Source organism: Haliotis rufescens, unplaced genomic scaffold (assembly GCF_023055435.1).
Source record: "Haliotis rufescens isolate VD_foot unplaced genomic scaffold, xgHalRufe1.0.p SCAF_23, whole genome shotgun sequence".
Taxonomy (NCBI): Eukaryota; Metazoa; Mollusca; class Gastropoda; order Lepetellida; family Haliotidae; genus Haliotis; species Haliotis rufescens.
The window spans coordinates 11,346,820-11,359,836 of NW_025963924.1; the positions used below are offsets into that span (position 1 = coordinate 11,346,820).

At 40.7% G+C, this 13,017-nt stretch overlaps 1 protein-coding gene across 1 annotated transcript; it reads left to right on the top strand.

Annotated features, from left to right (window-relative positions):
• Positions 1–997: 997 nt before the first annotated feature.
• LOC124133126 (cation channel sperm-associated protein 1-like) lies at positions 998–11,939 on the top strand. The gene is made up of 6 exons (XM_048401785.1): positions 998–1,305; positions 4,565–4,963; positions 6,215–6,312; positions 7,655–7,845; positions 9,943–10,060; positions 10,968–11,939. Exons 1-6 carry the CDS (start codon positions 1,191–1,193, stop codon positions 11,109–11,111), a joined length of 1,065 nt encoding a protein of 354 aa, XP_048257742.1. The 5' UTR covers positions 998–1,190; the 3' UTR covers positions 11,112–11,939.
• The last annotated feature ends 1,078 nt before the right edge of the window (positions 11,940–13,017 follow it).

Here is a 13,017-nt window from a genome sequence, read left to right on the forward strand (position 1 = left end):
ACTAAGATTACATAACAGTTTTCTCGGAGAACTTGTTATCATAGAGTAATATTTACTTGCCTCTCCGGACATGTAGTCTAAACGATTAGCAAATAACGCTTATCAAGTAAGACTTGGGAATGAAGACAGGCGGATATCAACACTGACTGATATAGACTTATGACGGAAGATGCATGTAGTCTTAACGCTTAACACTTAGCGCGTATTAACATAAAACCTGGGAATTAATGCAGGCGTATATATATCAACTTCGACTGAGATATACTTTTAGTTCACAAATTATTAAGTAATATTCACAAAATAGGTTATTTAGCACTATCATCTAAAGCCAAAATTATTAAAATAAATAGAATAAAATGATGAGGTATTTTGGAACGATGATATAATTATACTTTCGTAATACCAGAATTCAATGAACATGTGCTTTTTTATTATTTTGAAAAACTGGTCGGTATATTTTTTTATGATCTTCAGTTTATTTAAAAAAAAATAATTTAAAAATAAATGAGCATCTTTCTATTTTGGAAAATAATAACTCAACTCCAAAACACTAAAGAAAGATGCTGATATCAAACTTCAATTTAAAGATGCATGTGCTTTTAAACTCGATGAATTGTTATTAAGCTGAGTTGGTGTTGGGAGCTTAAACGGCAGAAAAAAAAGCGGATATTAGAAGACGGAAAAATATATTCTTCGATATGAAGCATACTGCGAGGACATTTCTGGAAATTCGTTCATTTTTATCAAAGAGATTATATATACATTCAGCTGGGCGAGTTGTTGGCTATAAAAGGACATTAAAAAAAAAATCTGCACGGGACGGTAACGATAAACACACACAATTATACAGATGACCATATCAGGTCAAAACAACAAGCGCAGTACATTACGAACAATGGCAAGACCATTTTATCATTTCTAATTGGCTGTAATCAACAGGGGCTTTATCTTAACAGCTGATAACAAGTATATAGGCATGATATATTAGTTACAGTCACCAGACTCGGTGGTGGACGTTTGCTGACACGGGGTGTTTTGTTCTTCATTTGACCTGACCATAAAGGCTAGCTAGTCAGTGTCATAGGACAGTGTGGTGTGCTGACCAACGCATCTGGCACATAAACAACTGCTTGGAGACATTCTTGATCGAGCTTTGGGTTTTGATTTTGGAAAATATTGTCTTGTGCAATATGTGGAAGTTGTTTGTTATTCTCAGTGTAGTGGTGTTCCTAGGGGTGATGATGGAGACTGATGCAAAGAACACAAAAAGAAGGAAGCTCCAGAAACCGGAATCTGGTGATGCAGGTATGTACAAATGAAACTGAACAAGCATATTTAGGATTGGTCATGACGGGGAGGTACACGTGCTGTTTGTTTCAATGTAGAGCTAGATAACTCTGGTCTGTCATGTTTTACACACATTATATCATTGTTGGGAAACGTTAAATCTCTGTTCTTACCTCGAAGACTCTAAATTGATCCCACAGTGGGTTATTTCCATTCAACCACGACAAAATGAGAAAATAATGTGTTATAACGGAATTGATGAGTAAATTGCATCGATTGAGGCATATGAATTTAGGGATCAATGATGATCGGTTTTATTCAGCATAGTTTCGCTTCATATTCTCAAACCATGATGGGGGCGGTCGGGTAGCCTAGTTGTTAAAGCGTTTGCTCGTCACGCCGAAGACCCGGGTTCGATTCCCCACATGGGTACAATGTGTGAAGCCCATTTCTGGTGTCCCCCGCCGCGATATTGCTGGAATATTGCTAAAAGCGGCGTAAAAACATACTCACTCACTCAAACCATTATGACATCTTTTTACCACAATACTTATCTTTGGTTTATATGGGGCAATACAATTCCCCAGCGCGGATAACCTGTAAGCATTTTTCAAATGATACACCCCAGAGAATAATACGCTCCCCTTGCAAAATTTTGTTCAAAAGTACGCTTAACTGTTACAAGAAAACTTTGATGCGAGGCATCAACACGGCGGCAAACTCTTTGTTCAAATTAAATTTACAATAAAATAATTTCCCCAAATGTTTAATCAAACAGGCATTTTAAATACAATATGAACAATATGTTTTTTTATTATTTCACTGTTTTACATCTTACGCCATGTTTTGACTACTAAGTGATTACTTCCCTCATATATATGTACCGAATTTGATTAACAATGGCTTTCAGCGGTAAATGATCGCAGTGTAGCCTATTCAGGCTGCAACCAGTTCAAGCCGCATTTCGCTTGTGATGAACCGGCGCGTAGGCACTGTCTCCCTCTTTACCGTGTAAAATATGTGCAGGCGTTTTGAACAATAGAATCAGGAACAGGCTTGAGATGAACAAAATATTGTCTCAGGAACAAAATGGTTGAAACAGAAACTGTATCGACTATTTGTATACTTTATAAAATGATAGGAAATCTGCTGGACTATCAACCTATTTGTGTTTTATAGACAGAAAGAAAGTATTTGACATTGTAGACCGCAATTGTCTATGGTATAAACTTGTCTGTTGGAGTACAAGGGAAGATGTTGAAAGCTGTTCAAGTCCTATATCAAGATGTGAGATGTGCAGTACGCGTGAATGACTATATCACAGATTATTTTAATGTTTCCAAGGGTGTTAAGCAAGGTTGCAAATTGTCACCAACTCTATTTTCTATATATAAATGATCTAGCCACAGAGATAACGAACCTCAGATGGGGTGTACCATTGGATAACGAAATGTTATTCATTTTGTTATACGCTGAGGATATTGCGTTGTTAGCTCCAAATGACACATATCTCCAAAATATGTTAGATATTGCAAGTACTTGGTGTTTAAAATGGCGTATTAGCATGAATGATGACAAAACCCAAATTGTCCATTTTCGAAAGAAATCTGTTGTAAGATTTTGTTATCAGTTTTCGTGTGGCAATACTCACATTTCTTATGACAGCGCTTACCGTTATCTAGGATTGTGTTTAAACGAATACATGTACTTAGACATGCACAAGACCGTGATCTATGCTGGTGGAATGTCGAATGATGTTTTTACGAAGTTGTATAAATCGCTGGTTGAACCAGTTTTGTTTTATGGTGCCAGTATATGGGGCTTACATAGTGTTAAAGAAGTTGCGGTTGTGCAAAATAAGGCTGCCAGGATGCTTCTTGGTTTAAATATACATGCTCCTGTTCTTGCAAGTAGAGGGGGTATGGGCTGGTGCTCAGTTTGAGTTACTCAGAATGTTTCAGATATCTTTTCAGCCTTAAATCTATGCAGCAAGAGCGCCTGCCTAATATTATTCACCGATGGTCAGGATGTTTTACCACATCTTGGTATAGTAAAATAATGAACCTTTTGAACGAGTATAATTGTTTTCACTTAATGGAAATCACTTTGGAATGATACGGGTAATGTGAATGGAAATAAGTTACGTACCTGCAGGAAATATAAGTGTACACCTTCTGTTGATTTCTATGTTAAAAATATTTTGTATAGAGACCACCGCCGTATTTTAGCCAAGTTAAGATGTGGAATTTTACCTTTGTTTGTGGAGAAAGGCAGATATTCCAAGCCTCTTATATCGCTATCGGAGAGGTTATATAAATATTGGAATTGTGATTTGGTGGAAGACGAATCATTATGTCATATTTTACTACAATGCAGTTTTTATGAAGATTTACGGCATGATTTATATTGTGCAGCTGAAGAAAACAACCGAAATTTAATGTGATATGCGAAGAAGAGAAATTTATTTACTCAATGAATTCAAACGTTTTACAAAATTTCTTGCCGCACCGATTTTTAAAATGTTTAAGAGACGACAGTCGTCACCATGATTATAAAATTATATCTCTCTCTACCTATCCTTTCTTTTTCTTTGTTGTTGAATCGAGGAGTTTGTTATTGTTTCCCGTGAGACTTCTGATTCGTAGCTAAATTTCCAAACCTCTCACATTATATATATATAATTATTATGAATATACTTTGTTTATATTGTGTATAGTGTCTCATAAGCCAATGTCTGGCTGGACGCACTCCATGCACCTTTTATTGTATGTGCATCGATTTTATATTGTACATGTTCTGCGTGTGACACTTTTATAAACATTTTACTACTACTACTACTACTACTACTACTACTACTACTACTACTACTACTACTACTATTCATTGACCACGACTGCCGTGGAATGACGTCATAAGTTTCTTCAGGCAAAAATGTCAATCATTGTGACGCAGTAGATATGACGTAACAGTTCGTGATTGAGCAAAGCCAAACAGAAAATTGTATTCCTGCGATCTCTTTGAAATCAATTCTTTTACTCCGATACGACAACTCTCTGCGCAACATCTGGCGACACCTCTATAGAAGGATGGCCTATCTGAATGAATATGCGTGGGTATTTCAGTCAATTAGTTGTCATTTCTGTACCACCTTGATTCGACAATTTTAATCCCAACAAAAGATCAAATATGCCCTCGATATGCTAGTACACCATGATATGGCGCTCAGAAACGAGAGGGTGTGTAAAATATAATTAAATATGTGCATTTGTAATTTTAGCAGCACTTCAGTCACTAAAGAAGAACATCTCCAGTCTGTGGACAGAAATGCACAAGAAACTGGAATCACGTGTAATGGTCCACGTGCACGGAATGGGGGATGACCATGCAGAAACGCATGCAGGTCAGGATGGGACGCACGTGCATATACATCTGCATATGGACGACCATCATGGTGGTCATGACGACCATTACGAGGACGACTGTGACGAGGAGTATCACCATGGTAGCCACGAAAGTCATGAAGAAAGCGACGAAAGTCATGCTCATAACGACAGCCACGAAGGTCATGATCACCGTGGTAGCCACGAAGGTCATGAAGGTCATGGTCATCATGGTAGCCACGAAGGTCATGGTCATCGTGACCATCACAGGGGATGTCGGGGAAGAAAACGAAACGGTAAGTTTTTATCATTTTGAATGGTTCATCTATAGCCATACTACAAAACGTCATCAGGTCTCGACAATGTAATACGTTAGAGTGTACCTTTTGACATCCTAACAATATGTTATGGTTTGGGGGTCGCCTCCGTGTTCTAGTGGCAGAGCATCCACTCGGAGGGCGGAAGGTCTTGGGTTCGATTCCAGGCCGCGTCATAGGACTTTAAAAGATGGTACTTGTTGTTACCCTGTCTGGTGCTCGGCTAAAAGGGTCTAAAACAAGGACTGGTCGGCTCGGAGTCACTATACTGTGTCTGAGTGGGGTATTCATGTTAAACTGCAGCATGGTATCTCAATGGGCTAGCAATATAAATCGGCATCAGACTAGTACAAGCAGCCACACACACATGTAATCATGCATGTCGCTATATAAGTGCAATAATCTTAGACGCGACGTTAAACCCCATTTCACCTCACCTAAGCTTTGGGTTCATGGTATATTAGTTTTAAATCAATGATGCTTAAAACGTTCGTAAAATCCACAATAACTCACACGCTGGCCGACGATCGGACATAGGAAAAGAGACCTATGAGGTGACGCGAACCGTCAGTCAACCGGGACATTCGTTACCACTCGCCTCGTTCCGTTACCTGCCGGAATATCACGAGTTGGTGTGAATGTGAACCGGGATTATATTTGACCCGTTGACATCAGAGTGACGTGATGTAAACATCCGAACTTGCAGCCGACAGCCATTAACAATTTTTTGAGACGAAAATGCCGCATAAAAAAACTATTCTGGAAGTGGTAATTGATAATGAATAGCAATATATCACTACATTGCATGGTGTAAGTATGTGACAAAAGCAGCCGTTTGCATAAAAAAGAGATCACACAAGTACAGGTACCCACAGTCATTTTGTCGGAACTATATTTTCAAAACATTGTTGTTTTATACCACTTGAAATATATTTTGATCATATTTGGATAAAAAAACCTTTTAAATAAGTAACCATCATTTTATAAAACAGATGAAAATTGAACACAGTTTACATGCAACAAAAGTGCATTCTCACTTGTTTAGGCGGAGGCCTGTTTTCTGTTTGGGGACAAGTTGCCATTTCGCAGCCGAGTCTTCCTTGCAGTTCTTTTCGGGGCGAGATGGCCGATTGAACAACTAACCGTTGACAGTTATGACTGATATCTTCATTAACATATTTATCTGTAGGAAGTCCCGCACGTGTGTCTTATGACGCCTTTGTATTTCAGCCTATATATATGGTCGATGTAACATGGCTATGGGCAATGAACCTTCTAAATCCGGGCCACGCAACAATATTACTGGCGCAGTCTACTTAAGGCAAAAGGTAAGTTAACTTTATTATTCGGAGTAATACAGACACTTCATGGTCGTAGACAATTGTTACGTCAGAAGTAATACTATTGCTCTATTATGGCAGCCTGTGAAATAAAGTGAGCTATTTTTACTATTTTGTAAGTAAGCGCATAAGTGAATATTGTGAAACGCCGCATCATCAATATTCGAGGCATTCGTGGCGATTTCTTTTCCACGTGTGATAAATTTTGACTTAGTCGTGTTTACCGGTTCATAACGTTTATGAAAATGCATTTTAAATGGGCGTAGTTGTAGGTAAATGATTTGACATTAAGGGTGTAAAAACATTTATTAATTTGCACTCTTGGTGGGACTTGTAAAGGCCTGTACTAAAATGAGCATCGGTCTCTGTCGGATCGTTACTGTGGGAGTGAGTGAGTTGGACTTATCGCCGCTTCAGACTGTATACCAATTATATCACGTCGTGTCAGCTAAATGTGGGACGAAATCCCAAAGTGATGCAGGCCTCAGACGTTTACTGCATTGATGAAGACCGTAGCTGTATGAAGGATACGAGTTATCTATCACATAGCAGTATATTGTAAAAGCGGCGTAGTACTTACGTAGCTACTTTTCGCATCTACAGTATCTCGACCATGTCGCGTGCTTGTCGTACGAACCAGTTGGTTATAGTTTGTTTTTGTTGTTTAGCGCACTTAACAATATTCTAGCTCTATGACAGTATCTGTAAATAATCCTGCTTGACCAGACAATCCAGTGATTGTCATCATAAGCATCGATCCATGCATTAGGGATAGGATGACATGCATCAACCAAGTCAGCGAGCCTGACCACCCGATCCCCTTAGTTGCTTCTTACGACAACATAGTCGCCTTTTACGGTAAGCATGATTGCTGAAGACCTATTCTAACCCGAATATTCATGGCTAAGTTGGTTACAGTGCGTGTCGTCTATATGTCGTCAGCGTGGATCGTTGTCATGCTGTCAACCACTGGTTTGGCTGTCACAAATAGAAAAATGAAAAAGTCGTATTACTGAAAAACTTTTCAATGCGGCGTTAAACTTCATCAAATCGATAACACTCTGAAGCACAAGGTAAAGGACGTTTCACACATATAACAATCCAAGTTGTGAACCGGAAAACACGATCGTCTCTGTTACTATTTTAAGAACGTGTTAGAAATCGATCGTGTTTTCTGGTTTAGAACCTTTGACAAAACGCATTTTCACCCATACTACTTTTAGGTAAATGGTTTGGGCCCTGGGTGTTATAACTATGTTTCTTGTGTCCATATAATGTGTTTATCAGTCTAGCTTATATTGTTGCAATGCTTGTTTGTTTTCTCCTGCAGGTTCGCGGGCCACTGGAGATACTGCTTGAACTGCGGGGATTCTACGTACCAAGCGGCCATTCTGACCATTCTGTTCATATGCATGGATTCCACGTGCATGAATTTGGCGACTTTAGCGCCGGCTGTACGTCATCCGGCGGCCACTACAACCCCGACGGTGGCGATCACGGGGGTCACGATTCAGAAAAAAGGTAGGTGGCCGTTCTGCAGAATCTGCAGATGAGGGTGACCCTAGGTTTGGAACTTTAGGGCATATACAATAACGAACACACCATTTTCAAGAATGTTCATGCAGGAATGTGCCTAAGTTAGCTTTGTGTTAGGGCAATGTTTTGTGAAAGCGATCTTGTTTAAATTCGAATTCATTATTCACCTCCTGTGGTCACAGAACAACCGAACTATTAATTATTTTGTTATACGGATCCGCCCATTCAGTATTTCACAGATGTGGAGTGAAAATGACACGTTATGTATCAAGGAAGCTTCGAGTATGGATCGAAAACGAGAAATACTCAAATATATACTGAACCGCAAAAGAAACGTCACCCCAAGTAACATTGCATGAAAAGTTGTCATTTAAATATCTAGGTAATTTTTGTCAAAGTTTCTAAAATTTAACATTACCTTGTCCGAAAAAATGAAATTTGATGATAAAAAACAAAGCAGATGACAATAAAACCGATCGCCCAAACCCGATGCACATGAGTTCCGTGCATATTGAAAAGCACATATGTTCCCAACTCTTGCCCTATAAAAATCCACCCAGATCGGATAACATTCATTCGTTATTGAATTGCCATCACATGCCAAGATTGACAAGAACTCAGCGACACCAAGCCCTTGGGCGATTGCAAGCTGGACAAACCGTCCGGCAAGTAGCCAACGCATTTCATGTCACATAAGGACCATATACAGGCTCCAGCAACGGTACCAGACCACCAGCATTACAGATGACCGACTACGTAGTGGAAGACCAAGGGTCACCATCGTCAGGATCGTCAGATTGTGCGAAAGCATCTTCAAGATCGCTTTGTTACGCCTGCGGAAACTGCTCGACAGACCATGGGGACACACCAGCGACACATAAGTGCGGACACCGTGCGTCGACGATTGACGAGCAGACACCTCCACTGTCACAGGGCGCAACGAGGACCAATTCCGACACCACGTCGTCGCCGGGACCGTCTTCAGTGGGCAACACAGCACCAGAATTGGCGCCACCAGCCGTGGAGAAGAGTCCTCTTCTCAGACGATAGACGTTACTGTATCTCAACAGCAGATGGCAGAGGGAGAGTCTGGCGACGCCGTGGGAAACGTTATTCGGATGCTTGTGTTGTTGAGAGAGACTCCTGGGGTGGTCCGAGCATCATGGTGTGGGGTGGAATGGGCCTTGCACAGGGGGTCGGCCCTGTGGTTTTCCAGAACATCGGTCCAGGGAGAGGCAATGTTGTCACAGCAGCCTGGTACATTGATCAAGTCTTGAGACCACACGCCATACCTCATTTGGCACGTCGCCGCAACCATGAGTTTCAGCATGATAACGCCCGTACCCACACTGCGAGAGCAACAAGAGACTTCCTCCAGCAGAATGGCATCAGAACAGTGCAGTGGCCTGCCCTCAGTGCCGATTTAAATGCCATTGAGCACCTGCGGGACGAGATTCAAAGACGGCTGAATGACGTCCGACCAGGGCCGACAACTGCAGCTGAACTGCGTCAGGCGTATCTCAGAGTGTGGGCTCAAGTGCCTATGGCCTTCATCAACCGCCTCATTCGTTCCATGTATCGACGTTGCATGGCAGTCATCAATGCACATGGCGGACATACGAGATACTGACTTGTGATGCCATTTTCTCAGAGATTAGTGGTGTGTTTCACTTTAAGAACATTTGACACTTTCATTTCAACCATGAAGATCAGTTTTGCCAAGTTTCATCTTTTTAATATGTCTCAGAGTATGTTTTCCCATATATCGTTCCATGGTGACGTTTCTTTTGCGGTTCAGTATATTCTTGGAATTAAGTTCAGCACCATCCCTTCTTTGTTTTCAACATTTGCGACCAACCATGAGATAAAGGACCTTGATGGTGAAAAATCACATTTTGACTTCTTATTATATTTTAAAGCTACAGTATCTTAGGAACACAAAAACATATTTTTTACGACAGGTTTGCCTCTTAGTCAGGCTCGATTATTTGACACCCGTGATTAACTAGATTATTGGAAATTGACCTTACCCAATGTTAACTCAATCACTCACTCATTCACTTCTATTGGATGCTTTTACAGACATGCCGGTGATTGGGGAAACATTTCTTGTGATGACGCAGGGGAGGTACACATGAACATGACAGATAAGTACTGCGACCTCTACGGACCCCACTCCATCATCGGCAGAGGCCTTGTGGTAGGTATAGCTCTCTGGTTAGAATATCATTGAATAATAATCAATAGGTGTAATTCCTAGGTAGAAATATCGCCAGTACCCTATCCTCAGTGTAAAAAATCTAAAGTGAAGATCGGGTGATGGACTGCATCATCGTTTCCCGAAAGCGTGGGTCGTTGCTCATGCTATCCTCCATTGGTTTACCTGTCCCAGATTTGAGCTTGATCACATTTATCTGTATAATATTGATGTAGAGGGAGTAAAACATTATTGCCTCACCCACGCCTAAAATTATGATTCGTGATATTGTGCATGTTTAACATTATCTCACTTTTCATGCATAGAGTGAGTGAGTATGGTTTTACGCCGCTTTTAGCAATATTCCAGCAATATTGTGGGGACACCACAAGTGGGCTTCACACATTGTACCCATGTCGGGAATCGAACCCGGGTCTTCGGCGTGACGAACGAACGCTTTAACCACTAGGCTTCCTGACCGCCCCTTCATGCATAGAAACACATCATACGTGCCCCATGTTTATAGTTTTGCTCGGAGGCGCGAGTGGCCCAGTCGTCTAAGGTTCTACAATTCGCTCTGCATAGTGGCGTCCCTTAGGCCTGCCAGAATCTAATGATCGGGGTTCGAATTCCGCCTTGGTGATGGTTCTTGTTTTGTTATCAAAGTGGTAACGTTCCATTTGAAGCTGAAACCTCGTGATATAACTTATTTTATAACGAACTTAAAGTGGCTGCTTGTTTTAGTTCGTTATAACCGTAGTTCGTTATAAGCATATATACAGCATAACTACAGCAAATAGTCGGGACCAAAAACGTAAGTTCGTTATATCCGTCAGTTCGTTATAAGTGTGTTTTCGATATAACCGAAGTATACTGTAATTAAATTTCAACTGATTCACCTGTCTCTCAGGTCCATGAGACCGCAGACCACCTTGGGCGAGCACCAATGGGCACCAAAAAGATGAGCGGACAGACTGGATATGGAAACGCATGCTGTACAATCGCGAGGACTGGCACGCTGGACTGGGAAATGCTGCTTAAACATAAGCACTAGGAGTAGAAGACCAAGGTCCACGTTTGACAGGCCTTGGACCTAGAATAACATCCCTGAAGACATATTTGCAGCGTCAGTAGTCGTGTGTCGATGCTAATGGTAGATGTGCCAGACGGTCATTTTCGTTTATTAACTTGTAACCCTAATTCTGTTCAATACCATCTATTGAATAAATAGCTTGCTTTCCAAACATTTCCAAACTTTGCAAATAAGCCTTTTCAAAACTAAAATACCATATTTCAAAACCTTGGAATGACGATATTACCAAGTATTGAATTGTTTGGAAAGTTATTGAATTGTCTGAAGGGTTGTGGAAAGGCTTGAAGAGGCGAGCTATTTCTTGGACAATGAGCGTAAAGGTTTTCAGACCTGTAAGCTATTTCTGGACAGTTTTTCCACCTTCCCTCTAAGCTTGGAAAAGTTGCTTTTCTTCCAGGGGCTTGTGAATGTATGCCTGTTTACCTTATATATACTAGTAAGTAGCATGACCAACTGCGATGACCTCTGTCAAATTCCCTTCTTCCCGAGGCAAGGGAGTTAACTGACAATAAAAGTCCAGTTGCAACGTGGAAACTGTTCAGTTAACGCCCTTGCCTCGGGAAGATGTCAAATTCCTTGGCTGGTGTTACATTACATTTATTACCAGAAGTACACTCGTGAATAGTTACAATGAACACACGAGGTGTTAGATCTATGGAAGAGCTCTCGATTCTTGTTTCCAGTGTATTTCGTGAAGGTTACGGCCTAGGTCAGCGACATTCTTTATTTCGCTTTCTATATAGTGTGCGCTTGTATGAAATCTATGAAATAAAATTGTTTTGAAGAGCCTAAGATATTTTTACCTATCAGACAACTCTCAAGACCTACAAATGTATGTGGCAGGAGGAGGAGTCACCCCACAGATGACTTACCGTGTCGGCTAACAGAGGGTATCAACCTCTTTGGTCATGTGCACAAGCTTTTGTTTGTTGTTTAACACCGCACTCAACAATATTCAAGCTATATGACGGTGGTTTCTAAATAATCGAGTCTGGACCAGACAATCCAGTGATTGATATCATGAGCATCGATCCACGCAATTGGGATACGATGACATGCCTCTTGTGACAAGCATGTTGCTTCTTAAGACAAACATGGGTTGCTGAAGACCTATTCTACCCCGGTTTTTCACGGGTCATGTGCACAAGGTGTCCGTCCACGGATGTGAAAGACATATTGGATGATTTGTGGCTTAATGCTGCATTGAGACAATATTTACAACTGTTGGTATCAACCATGAGAAGGAATATGGTGCTCTCAAACCAAGGGTAATAATAGGGACCAATCTGGGATTCGAACTCACCGCCTTGGAAGGTAAGGGGCATAGCTAAATGAATTGTGGTGTTTTAGGTACCTGTAGTTAGTCGCATTCTGTTTTAGTAAAGTGGTTTCCATTCAAACAGTTGACATTGGACGTAAACAAGAACAGGACTATATATTTCTGTGGTACCCCGTACCCACATATATATTACAGGTATTGAAATGCCCTGGGATAGAATAGCTCCCCAACAACCTATGCTGGTCGTATGAGGCGACTAAATGGATCGGAAGGTCAGGTGACTTGGTTGATTGTGCGTCATTGTACCTTGACGTCATGGATCGCTGCTCATAATATCAATCACTAGTTTATCTGATTCAGACTCGATTATTTATAGACCTGCGTCACATAGCTGGAATGTTGCCTAGAGTGGCATGAAACAAAATTTAAAAAAATAAATATTAAAGAAACTCTAGAAAAAGCCTTCAAAAGCATTACGTATCTCTCAGAAACATAACATGCATCCTATATATATGACATATAAGTGAAGATTAAATCTCTCTATTCTCATGTATTCTCGCATCAGGTCGAACTATGCCAAGAGCATTG

Bases quoted from the DNA above. Each gene is read 5' to 3' on its own strand.
- LOC124133126 (XM_048401785.1), top strand. From the start codon at position 1,191: ATGTGGAAGTTGTTTGTTATTCTCAGTGTAGTGGTGTTCCTAGGGGTG. The intron at 6,313-7,654 runs GTAAGTTAACTT...TTTCTCCTGCAG, and splicing joins CAGTCTACTTAAGGCAAAAG to GTTCGCGGGCCACTGGAGAT. The intron at 7,846-9,942 runs GTAGGTGGCCGT...ATGCTTTTACAG, and splicing joins GGTCACGATTCAGAAAAAAG to ACATGCCGGTGATTGGGGAA.